This window comes from Thalia democratica, chromosome 7 (assembly GCF_965202585.1).
Source record: "Thalia democratica chromosome 7, ktThaDemo2.hap1.1, whole genome shotgun sequence".
Lineage (NCBI taxonomy): Eukaryota > Metazoa > Chordata > Thaliacea > Salpida > Salpidae > Thalia > Thalia democratica.
In genome coordinates, this window is record NC_139171.1 from 41257617 (window position 1) to 41274577 (window position 16961).

The following is a 16961-nucleotide window of genomic DNA, read 5'->3' on the forward strand; positions in this document are numbered from 1 at the left end:
AATATAATCTGTTGACAAATATCTTTAATATTTTTATTAGCCTTAGACTTTTTTATCAATTTAGATTAGTTTGTAAATATTGCTTTAATTATTTTTTTCTCCCTTTTACCAATTTTTTCATTAGGTTTTTTGTATTTAAATGTAGTTTTGTAAGCTTAAGCTAAGCCTTAATGTCTTGATATTATTTTTGAGATATTTACTAGAACTTATCATCTTGATAATTTTAATTATTAATTGAGTGAAGCATTGTTTTATGGATAAATTCACAAAACATTAAATCTGTAATATACAAGCTGTATTAATAACAGTTGTTTTTTAATTTTGACACTAATTTTAATTTAGATTTTTATTTAAATTTTCTTATAAACTCAGACTAACTTAATATAACTCAGGCTGATTTTTTTGCCTCAAAGTGAGTCAACTCTATTGTAAAAGTATACTCAAAGTCTATGATAAAAATGTTATTATAGCATCAACTAGAACCACTATCATAGATAATGAAAGAAGGTGGGACAGTACTTAAACCAGTGGTCTGTAACTTTTAAAACCAGTTCACATATATATAATAAAAAGCCTGTGCAGTGCACTAACAACTAAAGTAAATGTTCAGTGAACACATAGTTATTATTTTGTGTTTTTATGAAAAAACTACTTTATAAAAGTTTTACTTGTACTAATAACTACACTAAGTGTAATAGTGATTTTTAGTTATCAAGAAGTTAAAAATCTAATTACATAGAAAATAAGCCTTCATTTTTTATTACTCGTTAAAATGTCTGTGCACACTTTGAGAAACAAAATAAAATCTTTTTTCAAACATTTTTTCTTGCATTTAAAGCAACCATATCAGTTGGTTTTTTGTTCTTATATAATAATCAAAATGATTGTCTAATTTTAAAAGGAAGGGTCAACATACTTCAGAAAACACAGCATGCCTCCATTAGTAATTTCAGACAAGGAATTAATTTCAAAATAAAAAGAAGATAAACACATGAAAAATAAGTAGTTTAGTTTTAGTCTTCTTTTCCTTAGTTATAGTTTTCAATACTTTTTATTTATTAATGTATTTTTAACAAAAAATTTTTTTTTGAACTAGTCCTAGGACTTTTGGCTTACCCTGTATACTACAGCAGTAGCTTTTTATACTTCTCACTTTTCATTCAAAACTTAATTTCATAATATGCTTTTTAGTTTATAGTAACAAGTTGCATATGCTTTTTCTAACTAAACTAAATTAAATAGTTAAATTGTTCTTAGTTTTTAGTTAGAGGTTGGCACATTTTAAGGCTAGTTTTAAGGATTTCAAATGACTAAACTAGTTTTTTGTTAGATTTTTAGAGAGTTTGAGTTAATTTAGCTAAAATTTTGTATTTTAATGGTTTCCTTATGTTCGATTATTTCATTTTTATTAGATTTTAAGTGTTGATTCCAATAAAAGATTAAAAATTTTGCTATAAAGCTAGTTAACAAAAATATTTTTTAAAGCCTTTTGTTAACATAAAGTATGAATGAAAGCATATATTACAGGGTTGCTACACACTCAGGATAAATTTGGATATTTTGAAATTTTTTAAAATCTATGGAAAGCTCTCGATAGTTTTGTTTTATATAAGAAACTCAGTATAGTTCTTTTTTTAGTTATTATTATTGTTTATTGAATGACAAAAAGTGCTCAAAGTATTTGGTCTTTGGACCTGGTTCAAGAAGAATCTTTAGGTTATCAAGTGTACACCACACATGAAAATTTCCTGGACATGAAAATAATCTTAGAACAGATTTTTCTAGATTTTGAATGAGATTTAGTTTCAATATTTTATTATTTTATAACCAATTTTAATAAATAACTCGATTTTTTATTATTTTGAAAAATTAAAACAAAACTTTTTAAAGATTTGATAAAAATCAGGATAAATTAAGGTCACTCAGGACAGTTTTTTTGACTCAATGAGTGGCAACAGTCTTAGATCTTAGTGATTTTGAAATTTAGTAAAATAAAGAGCTCCTGATAAATTGTCCACCGTAAACCACTGATAAAAGTATTGTGTAAAATGGATTATTTAGTTTAAACTTTTATAAGGTTTTTTTTTTATTTATAGTTGCATGAGATATTGAAGTTTATTTTTAATTATGAAAAATAAAATTCAATAGATTTTTTTAAGCTGTAATGTATAATTTTCATCTCTAAGATCTTGTGCACGCTCAAGCATCCAGTACACACTGGGTTAAACATAATAATTGCACCAAAAACATAAACACTTATGAGATTTTTTATTACTCTCAGACTGGCTGAGCCTAGTTTATAGCCAATCAGATTATTTTTTGGTTGCTCAGACTAGTTTTTTTTTTTTTGCTTCAAATATTGTCAACCCTGACATAAATACTTAAGCTGCAAACTTGTTTTATTCAAAAATTTGCAAGTAGCTACTTGTAACATAACAACAAGTCATATATACTTATTTACTTTTGAAGCATGTAAAATTTGCTTAAACATTTTTATAGATGGTTTTGCTATTATTCTAAAAAATTGCTATCACAGTTTTTGAATTTGTCATGTTAATAATAGCAGGTAAGCATTTATTGTACTCAAATTAAAAACTTTTTTTACATACAAAATGTTTTTGTTGTTTTTTCAGATTTATTGTTTATAACAAAATGTTTTTAATACTTTGAAAATATGAAAACCTCTTTTAGTCAGAATGATCTGTTTCTTCTTATGGATGATAGTCAATGGATTTGTAGATCTACTTTGTTAAAATGGTATATAGATAAATTAAAAAAATCAAATAAATTTGAAAACTTAGAAGAGTATACAACAGCTGGAATAAAGCTGCTAATTCCTAATAGTGATCACTATGTGCCATTAAAAGAAATATTGTGCAATCAAGAAGAAAATATTTGCACATATGCAAATGTTAATTTGTTATCCTCTTCTTACATTTTTGTCTTTGGACTTGATTTATCTGCGAGTGTTTTACGTGTGGATATTCCACAGTCTCATACTGTTCTTGAAAGCTTAGTTTTAAACTTAGAAAAGTGTCTGCAAGCTCTTGTTGAATGCAACAAACTCAACATAAATGAAAGTTTTCAACCAAAAATTTATGTATCTATTTTTGCTCAATGGCATGCTACATCTTTTAGTGATGCAAACATAGCAGGTAGACATGTGCAGCACAAATTTTTAGTTCACTGTTGTAAATTAAGTAGTTGTTTGATCAAGGAATTGATTGACAATGTTAGGCAGTTTGTTTTTAATATTAAAAATACCTATGCTAAACAAGTTGTAAATCCATACTCTTGTTCGCAGCAAAACATTTTGATTGGAATGCTCAAAACAGGTCGGTCGAGTTTTAAAAATCAAAAAGCAAATTGTAACTTTAATCTGGTCATAATAACTGATGGTGTGATTGGTATGCCTGAACAGCGTTCCTTAGACAACATTATTTTTGATTATCATAATTTAGGTATATCTTGTTATTTTTTGCATGTTGTATCTTGTGATAATGATTTTGGTTGTATACCAAACTTAGAAGTAATGCAGTATGTTGCTGCCACTACAAAGGGTGATTATTTAAAATCTAGCAATAGTTTAAATCATTCTGAGTTTATAAATATCTTGCAAAAAAAATTTTTAATTAAGTCACTTTTTAGTGATTTTAAACAAACAAAAGAAGCACTAAGCCCTTTTATGCATAGGGTATGCCTTGAACAGACAATAGAAGTACCTCTATTTATTTTAATAAAAAGTAAATTAATGAAAGGATTTCAACCTAGTGGTGTAACACTTGAAGGTAATGTACTTACTGTTGTTTTAGAAAAATATTGGTATAGTAAACAAACCGTTATGCAATATGTTATTACTAATAATTTTGACAAAAACAATGTATGTAAAATAAAAGTTCTTATCAAGTGTGCATATCAATTTATGTTAGACTTAACACAAGGACCTAAAATAATTCGTCAAAATGGAGAAAGAAAAATTTGGAGTGATTTTAGAGTAAATGCTTTATTAAATTGTCATGTTTATATTAGTAAAGAGCTACCAGGTTCAGATAATGTTATACAAGTTCTAAACAGCTTTGTTACAAATAATAAGCGTCATAACGTACCAAAAATACTATTAAAGGGTCAAGCACTGTTTTATCAAGCAAATGCTCGGGCGCGTATTGAGCTTCAACCTAATAATATTGATGTAGATTTTGCCATGTTTTGGAAATTCGTTTTAAACAACTTATCTTACATTCGTAAAGCTTGTTTGCATTCTCACTCAATAGAAGTTATATTACAAGCTGACAATTTGACAACTGGGTACTATACATCGACAGGATCTGATGCACATTATGCTGCAATAACTTGCAACGTTGCTTTTAATGCTTTAACTGAAACACTTAAAAAGTATAGTGACTTTATTTTACTTCATGATAAAGCATATATAAAGGTAGTCAAAAAAATAGAATCTAGTCTTGGTTTTGCACTTGATTGTAGTGAATGTTATTCACTAGATGTTGAAGAAGCTCCTATATCTTTTATGCTTGTAGAACTTATAAATCGGCAACCATTGATTGTTGTTAATGTTTCCTTTTCTTTTGGTACAGATTTCAATGTTAGAAAAAAATACTTATCTACTTTAATTAAAAACTTAAATAACATATCTTTGTCCACTCAACAAAATAACAGTACTACAAAAAAAGCTCGTGTGCGTCATGCCAGCTCCAAGTCAGTTTTAAGTTCAATTAATACTTCAAAACATCCTTTAAATGCAGAAGTTTTAGGTGTTGTTTTACAGAAACCAATTACCTATACCCTAATTCGTTACGACTGCAGTCCAAGTGATCTTTTGTCATTAAGTTTTCTTAATGACAATGAAAGGTATTTGCGTGAAGAGTTTTTTCTACACAACAAAACCAATGAGGACGAAGGATGCTTTTATATGTATCACAAACGTTGTGTTTGGTGTATAGAAGACTTGAGCTATGCTAAGACTTTAGCAGAGTTGTTAGTAAGACTTCGGCAAGTTGAAGGTTACAGTTTAGCTTTTTCATCATGTGGAAATCAAAATATGGTCTGTGAAATAAAAAATTCAGAATTTTTGAAGAAAAGTGAGCAAAAAGAAAAGTGTGAGTGTCAGTATGGTAGCCGCCAAATTCAGTACATTATTTTTCCTCCAGCAGTCAATGAGACAGAATCCACATTTTCATTTTGTGAGTCTGAAGAAGCTGATGATATTTATTTGAATGTAGATGTAATAGAAAAACCTGAGAACTATCTAGCTGCAGAAATTTGTTTAGACCCACAACAAGTTATGATAGAAAATGAAAAGCAAAAATATAATGTTGATGAATGCTTTTGTAGAAGTGTTTGCTCACAGTTTTATAATGACTTAGACATGCAAAAAATGACTGATAATATTTTTGCTTTTGATACTATATGCTTAAGCGCAGTGCAAACTTTAGAAACTTTGAAATCTTTGTGTGATAGTCCTAATAAAGAAGTTTGTTTGCCAAAAAGTTGTAAACTGCCTTTTTTTAGTAAAAATGATGTCAATAGATCATTATTGTTAAATAAAAATACAAATAACAACAGTTCAGATAATTGTAGTGCTATTCAAGTGGAAAAAAACATTCTTCTTTATAAAACTGTGTTTAACTTTGAAGCACTTCTTGAAAAGTTTTCCTATACAGAAATACAGTTTTCACTTTTAGAGCAAGCTGATATTAACCAAACTAATGGTATAAATTCTATTTTAATTGATTCATTTAATAATAATCTTAAAAACTTGTTTAACTGTGAACTAGTTTTAAACGAGTATAGTAACTCAACAATAACTACTTTGATATACCACGAAGACCCTTTGTACCACCAAGGAATTTTAAATTCAAAATTAAAATCACTTAAGTGGAGATGCTTTTTAAAAAAAGGTACAGAGCTACAAGTGTTAGTTTATGTAGTACCTGCCACATACGAAGATTTTTTGACCTGTTATGCTATTAAAGAGAGTTTAGCAGAAAGTGTCGATGACTACAAGCATTCAACTTCAGTGCTTAAAACTAGCTCAGAATCCTCTATAGGTGACACAACTCTTTTTTATCAAAAGCGTAGAAAATTTTCTGCTCACCATTCTTCAATGAGTGAACGCTCATCGTTTTCTAACAAAACAGAAGGTTACATTAAACCTCACAGAACGTTTTCTTCCTATATATTCAACTGCACAACTGACAAGCTATTAAGTTCTGTTTTACAAAGTAATTGTGAGTTTTTACATAGAAATTTTAGTCCAGAAGATGAAGTAGTAAAGGATTTCCGTATACGGTTTAAAGAGCAAACTGGAGAATTAATAAAATGTTCACGCAAAATATACAAGTCAGCTAGTATTAATCCTTTTTGTGAAGAAAATACAGATAATGTCAAAGATGACGTTTTTGCAGAAAACAAAAACGAAAATGAAATATTTTGTGAAAGTATAGAACTGATCAGGGACTTTTTTTATAGATCTTTTTTATCTAGTGTTTTTAGAGCTGTGCAGTCATGTGGCCAAATAGCTGTTTCTAGTGATGATGTTGACACTTGTATTGAAGACTTGTGTGTTGAAAGTACAGTAGAAATCGATATAACTGATTTTTTGCTTTACAGTAATCCGCAAATTATGAAATTTAAAAATCAGTACATACAAAATAATAAAATTGTTAAAGACTTGGATAAAATTTTAGAGTCAAGATTTAAAAATCTTGAATCCAATTTTCTTAATAAAAATCAAGACAGTAAAGCTCAACAAGATTTAAAACCTTTTCAAACAAGTTCTTATAATAGTGCTTTTGTACCTGTCAAAGGTGAAAGGGTTTCAAATAAAGAAGAAAAGAATGTAAATTTCGGAAAAAATGATAACATTCTAAAGCAATCTTTAGAACCTATAACTGTTACTTCAGATAGTGTTCCAGAAAACAGTCCTTGTACATTTACAACAGAGTGGAGTAAGTTACCCAATTTTTCTATTACTCATTTGTGCTCAAAAGATACATTAGACTCTGATATGAGTGCTAGCAATCATTTTGATAGAGTCATTAAAAAATTTTGTAAGCAATATCATTCTGATAGTGACTTGTTTTATGCTATCTCATCAGATTTAATAAATAGATCAAAAAGTTGTTCATCTCTGACAAACAAAAGGAGTACTTCAGAAACAGAGCTTGAATCAACTTTACCAAATGATGAATTTTTACACTTTAACTGTTTAACGGAAAACACAAAGTTTAGTACTTCTGCAAAAGAGAGTTTATCAAGTAGTAACGATATAGACTCTTCTCAAGAAACTTATTCTGGTGATGTACCTTTGTTTTTATATTTATCTTGTACAATCAAAGAACAAAACTCACGCAATGTAGGTTTTAGTTGTGTTAGAACATTACCATCAAACCTAAAATCTATTACCAAAACCCTTGAAAAACCCTGTGATGATTTGAACTTGGGCTCTTTAAAAATTACATTAGATCTACAATGGTATTTCATTCCTGAAATAAATTCTAATAAAAATCTACCTGTACTCTCGTGTATTAAGCACATGAAAGATACTGAAGCTTCAATAAAATGGGTAGTAGATGATGAGCTCATGTCAACATTGTGTAGAAGCAATTTACACAGCAAAGCTGTTTTAGAGCGAATTATTCAACATGTTAAGAGTTCTGATGATCAAAATCTTAAAAGTAGAAAAGAAAATTGTAAACAAACTAAAATTCGTTTAGATTTCTGCTATGGGTTCAATAAAAGTATAGAAATATTTCGAAAGGAATTGAAAAGTATTGTTGTTGCAGATTATCCTTTAGAAGTTGTTGGAAATATATTCTACTGGAAACATAATAAATCAATTTTTGTACCAATAAATTCTACATCAAATGACAATAGCACTGACAAGGTATCAAAAAGTGCAAACTTATCAACATGTGTTAACAACAATATTAATAAAAACTTAACTATATGTTTATCAGAAATTGAAGCAGATTTAACGAATGAAGATGATAAAAAAAGAGAACTTGAATTTGTAAACGCAAATGTAAGCAAAAAAACGCATCCAAATGAAAATAACAAAAGCGTTAAAGTCCTCAACGAACCTACAACAAATTACAGTGAAAGTCAGAATATGGACTACCCTACTAGTCCTTCTGAATCTTATAATTTATTTGATGATTATTGTTTTTCAAATGGCTGTTATAAAAAAGATAAAAATAATAGACCTGCTTCTAAATGTTTCCAAAAATATTGTGGAAGTTTCGAAGATTTTGTAGTTTCAATGACAATAGAAGAAAACTATTGCTGTTTGTATTTGCATAAACGTGCCAGTTGTCACAAAATGCATGAGTTTACAGAAGAAATAAAGATATTTTATAAACTTATTCTGAATAAAATCAATGCTGCCATGAAAGCAACAAACCAAATACTTTTATTACAAGAAATGTATGAAAAACATGAATGTCAAAAAATGCTTGTAGAAGAGCCTCAAGAAATGATTTGGACTAATTATGAAGAAGTAAAATCAACAAACTTAGCAGCTTCTTTAAAGTATCCTCCAGGTAAGTTTAAATGTAAACATATAACAGAGGTAGATTTTTCAATAGAGCTGCATAAAAAACTAGTTGAGCACATATCAAAAGCTAGCTACACAGAAAACTTAGCTTTAAGTCTAATTAAAAGTCACTTTTCTTCTTTCATTGTAAAAAATCGGCCAAATATGTTTGTATTCAAAATTTCTGATGAATGTGTGTGTTATTGTCAAGTTAGTTTAATTGTTAAAGTAAATGGAATTAACAAAGAACTTACATATAATACAAAATCTTCTAGCAATCCTCCCACGCCAACTAATACATATTACAAGTATTTTGTAAACATAAATTGGTATGGAGTTCATGATTTAAGCAAAAAGCAAAAGAATGATATAAAAGGTATAAACAACACTATGAAGCGTAAACTTGAGGAATCTGCTCTAGAAAACTTACTTGAACTGATTAATAGAAACTATAACTACAAGCTATCCTCATACGACATTAATCTCATACAACCACGAAAAGTTGATGACTATGGAACTTTTGTCTCTTTAGATCCTCCAAGTGAAAAGTTTTTATTTCATTTACCTCTCGAAATTGTAAACCATGATACCTATCCACAGTTTGTTTACTACTTACATCAGCATATTTCAAACTTTTTGATTACACCAAGATACTTAAGGCCTAATTCTAAATCAGGTAAGTTTCTTACATACTCAGAGTATCATCTTAATGAGGAGCAACTAAAATTGCCTAAAGATTTACAAAAAATGCAAAAAATTTATCTTTACCATGCTTATACAAAAAAAGGACGCACTGGCCAAGGAGTTGCATGCGTTTCAGCAGATATTTTGTTAGGAGCATCAACGCCATACAATGAGTTTAATGATGTAAACTTTTTTGATAAAAGTAAGGAAGTTTTAAAATTGATAAAGATAAATGTTCAGAATTCTGTAGAATATAAAGAATTTCCTGAAGTTAAAATGCTTGCTCATAAACCTGTAGCTAGATTTTGTTTGTGGACAGTTGGTTCTGTACGAATTGATCAATTAGTAACAGAATTAAAAAGTACGTTGGAGTGTAGTTTAGTAGATATGGTTATCGAAAAAATTTTAAATCTAAAAAACTCTATTCCAGCTTCTTCTGCTGCTATAGTTAATTTAAGTAACATACTAAAAAACAATAAGGAAAACACAAGTCTAGAAGATCCTAAAAGCTATGTTTTTAGTTTAGTTAATGTTTATTGTAATGTTTTACCTAACTGGTTTAAGGCAGTATTACAAGAGCATCAAAGTCCAAGTTTACTTAATGGGAGTATAAAATGTAGAAATTACACTATTTTACAAAATAGCATCCCTTGTTTAGCAACCGAGTTAGAAAAAACAAAATATTCTAAAGTGTTTTGCTATAAACAGACATTAGGTAATGCTTGGGAAAAAGTTTTCATTGAAAAATCTCATTTTTCGAACGAAAAAGAAGAACTTCAAAACATTTACAAGTTTAATTACATTATTATAGCCGAAAGTAATGACAATCATTTAAGACATACTCATTTGGCAGGTTCATATAGAATTACTCCTTTTCAAAAGTTTTGTTCTTATAAGAAACTAAGTGAGCACTGTAATAGTCCATGTCCTCATGAAATGCAGTTTGAACAAACTATACATAGAAAAAATCTTATAATAACTTACTTCGATTCTAAAGATAATCTTATTACCTTTTTTACATATAACTTAAGTAATGAAACATTCAATAAAATATTTGAAGATTTGAAGAACACTGTTAATTTTAATGAAAATCGTCATAAATTACTACAAAGTTTTACATTTCAAAAACTAGGTTTGTTTAAAGCTGTTGTACCCATGAGTAGATTAAAGGATTTGAAAGGAGTATCGTGTTCTCTAAATACACTCAACAATTATGAAAAAGGCCATAGTACTTACAAACACGTGTTCAAAGATGTTAGAGCACATAATAAATCAAAAACTTTTCAAGAGTTTACAGCATTTGATGATGTTTTTATGAATGATCGCCCCCCTATTGCTAAAGAATCTGATATGGATTGTGCAGACCAACTGAAATTATTCAATTGTCAAGCTGAAGCGATCACTAGGCGTAATAGGCAGTTCAATTTTGATTTTGAAAAAATAGAAGCCTTTATAAATGAAAGTAAAAAAAGTAATGACCAGTCATTTAAAGTTAATATGGAAAACTTCAGTGTAATTTTTTCTTATGCGCGTCTTATTTACAGTAATGAATGCCCAGTTTTTATATTTCGTGCACTAAAATTAAATAGTACTTTGGAAAAATTTCATATGTCTCAATTACCGGATACAACTAAATCTAAATTTTTGACCAAAAGAAATTCAAACTCTGGTGAAAATAAGTTACCAAGTTATTTTAATGATGTCTTTAAAACTGAAGCAATGAGTTTTATTAATAAAGAACTTTTAAGAATATATGGTTTTACGTGGAAAGATTTTAAACTGTTGCATTTTAGCGACAATCCTGTTGAAAATTCGTTTTTATTTGAAAAGAATACTTACTTTTACCGTGTAATGCCAGATTCAGTGTTAATTCTTGCAATTACTTTGGATAGCAAAAAATGTCTTGCTAGACTTCACATAATTGACCAACCTTCCTCTTTTGAAAGAAGTAAAAGACACGATATTAATTTTATTATTGATTGTTGTGATTTATCTCATTGTAAACAATTTCAGCTTTTGTGTTTTGAAATTCATGTCAACTTGATTTATTATCAGTTGGTACACCACAAAGAGTTTTTAAACAGCATCAACAAAACTGACGGTAGTGCATCTTACAATTTTAAGCTAGGAAGTTTAATGAAATCACTTATACAGTCAAGCCAAGCTTACTACTCCAAAGTTGTAGACATATCTAACTTGATGCATTTTTATAGCATAAGTCGAAATTTAGACACCTACAGCACAACATTCGATGCTTGCACTCTATACAAGTTTATAGTCCTTAATGCGGGTATGTTTGGAATGAAAGTTGTAGAAGCTTCTGATACCAAGGAAACGTTAATTTATAAGTTTTTTTGTGAAAATGAAAGTGATTCAGCTAAAAGTTCTGGCTGTAAATTTAATGAAAAAGTTAGTAGTTTTAACGTGAGTATAGTTGTATACAAAAGTGACTTGGTACAACCTTATAAAGATAATTTAGAGCTTAAAATTGCCATTTTATTTACCGAGAAATCAACAAGGTTTAATTCATTAGAAACTAGAATTGAAAGTTCAAATAATGAAAGAAGATTAAGCAGAGGTATGCGAAAACTTTCAAAATGTTTAGAACAGTCACTACATGTAAAAACAAACATTGATTTAAAAAGTGACGACCGTTTAAGAGAAGATAAAATAAAGTATAAAAATTTTTTATCGGAAAAAATTAAAGAAAACATTGAAAATTGGGTTACTGCTGCTGAGAAAGAATGTGAACGAGCTCAACTCTACAAACGAATTTATGCTCTTGCTTCTGAGAAATCAACTACTACAAATAGAAATATTAAATCGGATTATGAAAGGCTGGTCATACTAAGTTTAGTAAAAGAAGCTGAATACTTTGACTGCAAGTTACAAAGTTTTTTTAATCAATTAAAAATCGAACGAGACCGTTTCATTAAGCGTATTAGTAAGTTTTCAAAATGTTACGTCCTTACGGAAGGTATGTCAAAACGAATTTGTATATTTCCCATTACTGCACACGAAAATATTGACATTTTGTTAGTTATTGGTTTGAATCCAGCTAATATTGTATTTAGTTTGAAAGTTCTTATGCCACCTGATGACTCTGTGGTCAGTAGTTCAAACAGTTGCAAAAGTGTTTCAAAAGTTTTGCTTCAGAAAGTTCTTTTTGAAATTTTTAATTTGTCAATTTTGCAACGCTTCGTTTAAGCTACACTTAAATTAGTCAATTAGCATAAACTGTTTATAGATCATGTAAGTTTTTGTCATTATAGTAATATGTACTACTACATTTTTTATAATTTCTTAATATTTTAAGCATGTGAAACATGCTCATAAGTTACTACATACTAAGTTTTTTTTTAACTTTAAAAAATAAAAAAAAATTACGGTTCTATTTTATTTTGAAAATTCCTTCAAGTATAGATTTTATAGACTAATTTTCGAAACAAAAATAGGAACCTTTTTAAAGTTTGTAATTTTATTTTTGTGGCAGCTTTTAAATTATTGTTAAACTTTTTTTTATAGTATTTAGTTTTTATGATATATGATACAACTTATTTCTAACTTTATATGTTTTACTTGGTGAAATAGAAACTTATTGCAAATTATTTTTAAATATTTTTTTAATATGGCTAACTATGTTTTTAAATTGCTGGTTTTAGTTTGTTATCTATATGTTATAGAATTTTTTCTAACATATGTAATTTTTATTAAATTTAAGCACTTCTTTAGTCAAGTTTTATTCTGTTTTTTTTTCAAAAAAAATTATTTACTGGCTTTTTCTATAATTCTCAGTAATTTGTAGACAAATTAAAATTTTACTGCCTTCCTTTTCACAAATTTATTGTTATTTACCGAAAAAGCTTTACTTGTAAAGTAAATTCATATAAATGAATAAAAGAGCTTGTGTTTTTTTATAATTTTTTGTACTCATCCAACTAGAAAATTATACTTTTCCACTTTTTCAAGCTCCGTTTATTCTACAAAAATAAGAAGTGCTTTGCACTGACTAAAGCAACCTTTGATTTACTTTGTACTCAAGCCTGTTCGGTAAACTAGTTTACGTAGTATTCTTTAAGATAAAATTATTGAAAAATAAAGACATTTAAGATAAACTTATATTAATTTTGTTGAAATAGAATAGTTGAAGTTATAAATTCAAGACAGTTCGTTTATATTAAATGTAACGTTAGCTCCTAAAAACTACTTTTACTAATATATTGGTCTTTTAAAAACCGTCTGCATCTGAATTATCTATTTTTCGTTTAGTATTGTAAATAGCAAATTTTAAAATATACGAAAATTTCTTACGACTTAATTTACTAGCTTATTTGGTTTTAAAATCCTGTATTGTAATAGTCCTTTTTCGCATAGATTTTGATATGCTTGAACCGAGGATATATTACTATATTCAAACAAAATATAGGCTGAGACCAAAAGACAAATAAAGTTATATCGACACCTAGTGAAATGTAAAACACACATGTACATAAAACAAACAGTATTTATTTTTAAACCCTTAGTATCGGTTTTATAGGATTTTCATAGCAAATATTTACAGCATAAACCAAATAGTTTTTTATTGTAGAATCTTGATTTTGAGGATGATACAAAAATTTTTGAGTTTGAAACTTCATTTGAAATGGTTTAACAGATGTGTTGATTGTTGGCAACTCTTTTAAAATGTACTGTGTTAATTTTTATTTTAACCGGTTCTAGTTTTTACTAGCTAGTTCTTGAGATTTTTTTTAGATATATATACTATTGTGGTAAGTTACATAAATGGTTGAATATAGCTTTGGGTATATTAACATTTTATACTAGATTTTTTTTGCATAAATTTAGGTCTTTTTCAGTTATTTTTACATTTCTTAAATTAAAGAAGATAAAATGAAGAGTATTCGAATATAAATTAAAAGCTTAGCTTGAAGATTAACTCATTAGTGCTTAAAACAACATATGTAATACTTTGTAGAGTTGTTAAACTAAAAGTTTAACTTAAGTGGCTTAAACTACAGCCCGAGATCAGCAGTGTTTGTTTTGCTTATATAATGTACAAAAGTTGTTTTCGACTTCAAAATCCTTTCGATTATATTAGTTAAAAATTGACATTTTAGAGTTAAACAAAAAAATATTATTTGTATGTAATAAAATTTGATTAGTTATTTACTGCTTCTGTAATCGCCTTTTTCAGCTAAACATATTATTAAAAGTTGTAAAACCATGTTGAAAAATATAAAAATTAGCATAATTACCATGAACAGGGTTACAAAAAATCTGGAGTTTGACAATGTAGTCAAAAAAAACTGGTAGTTAAGAAATCATGAAAAAAAATTGGAATTTTAAACACTTTTACATGTAAAACAGTTAAATTTAGTTAGAATATAAAAGTCTTCAATGAAGAAATTTTATGCGTCATTTAGAATTTTATTTGTTGTAAATAGGTTTAAATTAGAATTTAAAGCAGTTTTTTTTTACTTTATTTTAGAATTTAATAAAGAAAATAATATGTTCGAAAATCTGGACAAGTATTTTTTTAATCTTCGGTACCCCTGCAAAGACTGTATAAAACATTTTTAAAGAAACTAACTTAATGTAGAAACAATTGTTAACAAAACTTTTATTTGTAATTCGGTTGTATTATATGTTTTTCTTAATTAGATAAATACAGAAACGGTACAAATATAGTCAATACAAATATACATGAGTTCTAAGTTAAATTTATACCGTCAAAAAAAAACTACACTACGTGCATTTCTCGAGATCTAAAATTTTAACACGAGTACTAAGCTATAGAAAACAAATGTAAAAGTTTTATATCAAAAACCCAACAGCAGTTTTATTTTAAATTCTACAAGTGTTATATTAAAAGTACTATAACGATGCATAAAAAAACGGACATAGTTTAAAATACTTGTATAAAAATATTAACTGAAGTTTTGAAACACATCATCAATTACAACTACGTAAAACTGAATTACAGATGTTTGCTTAACGTGGTTAAGGTTGTTTTAAAACAAAGTAAATTAGCTCTGTTATAGCAGAAACAAGTTTATATACCGAAAAGTAGAGTCGTATTTACGAGGCAAAAATATTAAGGAATAAAATAAGCTATCACAGTAATGATTTTAGAACTATACTTTTAATTTATATATGTGTAGACCATTGGGATTTGATTTTGCAAAATTCAACTCAGAATTTTTGCAACACTTATAATTTTTTACAACTTTCAAATTATACTTTTTTTTTAATTTAAGCATTTTTTTAGATAACATATTTAACCCTTACTTTTATAAGCAAAAGCAATTTAACAAACTATGACTCTATTGTGACCCAAAGATTGTAATTTAAAAAAATATAAATAAATGTTTTATTTAACTTTTTTTAATAACTTTGAAAACCTACTTGTTGATAATACCAGTAAAATATTTACTTTTCATAATTATAAATTTTTTAATAACAAAAGTTAGAAATAAGTTCGACTATAGTTGAAACTAAAATTAATGTATATATTATTACTACAAAACTATATTACTTTTGAAAAAAAAACCTATCTATTTCCAATATATACAAATCATAAAAGATTTATTTTTGTATTTTTTTTTACTTAGCTTAGCAAACAATTTTATTGTTCAGGCGATCGTTGACAAATTATTCATGAACACTTATTTATACTCTTTCGTTTTTTATTATTTTCTTTTCGTTCTATCAGTTGGTACTAGTTTTAAATTGTTTTTGTCCATATAACGTCTTAAGCTTGTTTTGTTTGTGGGGGAGTTAAAATTTTACTTTTTGTTTAAAACTCTTTTTTTTTGTACACAAGTACTTTATTGACTTATTACGTTTTACTGCTAATAAATTATGAGCAGCTCTACCGAGCTAAAAGCTTTTTAAAATAAATTTAGTCTTTATATGAAAATTTTTACATTAATTTTTGTTTTACTCAATCTCCTTATTTTTGTTAATTAGTATTGTTTAATTATTCACCATGTGGTTAAAGTTCTTAGTTTATACAACTTATTTTTCATAGCTTAAAAAAAATTTTGCCGTGATTTTGTTTTTATAAGTTTATCATTAGTTTTAGTTGATGTGTAACATTAGATTATTATAGTTTTAATCGAAATTATTAAAAAAAATTTCAGCTTTGCTTCTCTAGAAGTGTTGCTTATTAATATTTACACTTTATGTACTAAATAAAAAAATTTAGCTAGATTTAGATATTCAAACGCTGCATTGTTTTAATTTGATATAAAATCAATATTTATAAGTTCTCATCATTTGCAGGATTTTTTCTAAAACTTTACTTTAAGTTAAAAGGTCTTTGTCATTATGTTTATAAGTAAGTTGATTGTGTACCCTTGGTATAAAATATACAACAGCACAGTTGGTCTGTTAGCTTATGAAAAACTCATTTAATAAATACTTCCTTACGTCTTATTGTTTTAACATTTAGAATACTTGTATTAAATATTTCTAAAATCTCAACTAAAAGATTTCTCTATAAAAATTGGGTTACTAAAATTGTACTAGTACTCTTATGTATTAAATTTTTTAACTTAGGATGTTTAATATATTAATACATAATTTCACTATAAAACAACTTTTGTTTGTTTTTAATTTGAATCATGCGTTACTACTTCTCTATTTATTGATCCTTTGTTCACTTGTTTTATGTAGTTAATTAGTTAATTATACTTTACTAAGAATATGTGAGTTAAAAAAATTA

At 27.3% G+C, this 16961-nt stretch overlaps 1 protein-coding gene across 1 annotated transcript; it reads left to right on the plus strand.

The window, feature by feature from the left end:
• Positions 1-2713: 2713 nt before the first annotated feature.
• LOC145840283 (uncharacterized) lies at positions 2714-12571 on the plus strand. Its single transcript, XM_082947482.1, has one exon. The coding sequence runs from the start codon at positions 2714-2716 to the stop codon at positions 12440-12442; it is 9729 nt and encodes a 3242-aa protein (XP_082803608.1). The 3' UTR covers positions 12443-12571.
• Positions 12572-16961: the final 4390 nt, after the last annotated feature.

Excerpts from the sequence above, each read along its gene's own strand:
- LOC145840283 (XM_082947482.1), top strand. The coding sequence starts at position 2,714 with ATGGATGATAGTCAATGGATTTGTAGATCTACTTTGTTAAAATGGTAT.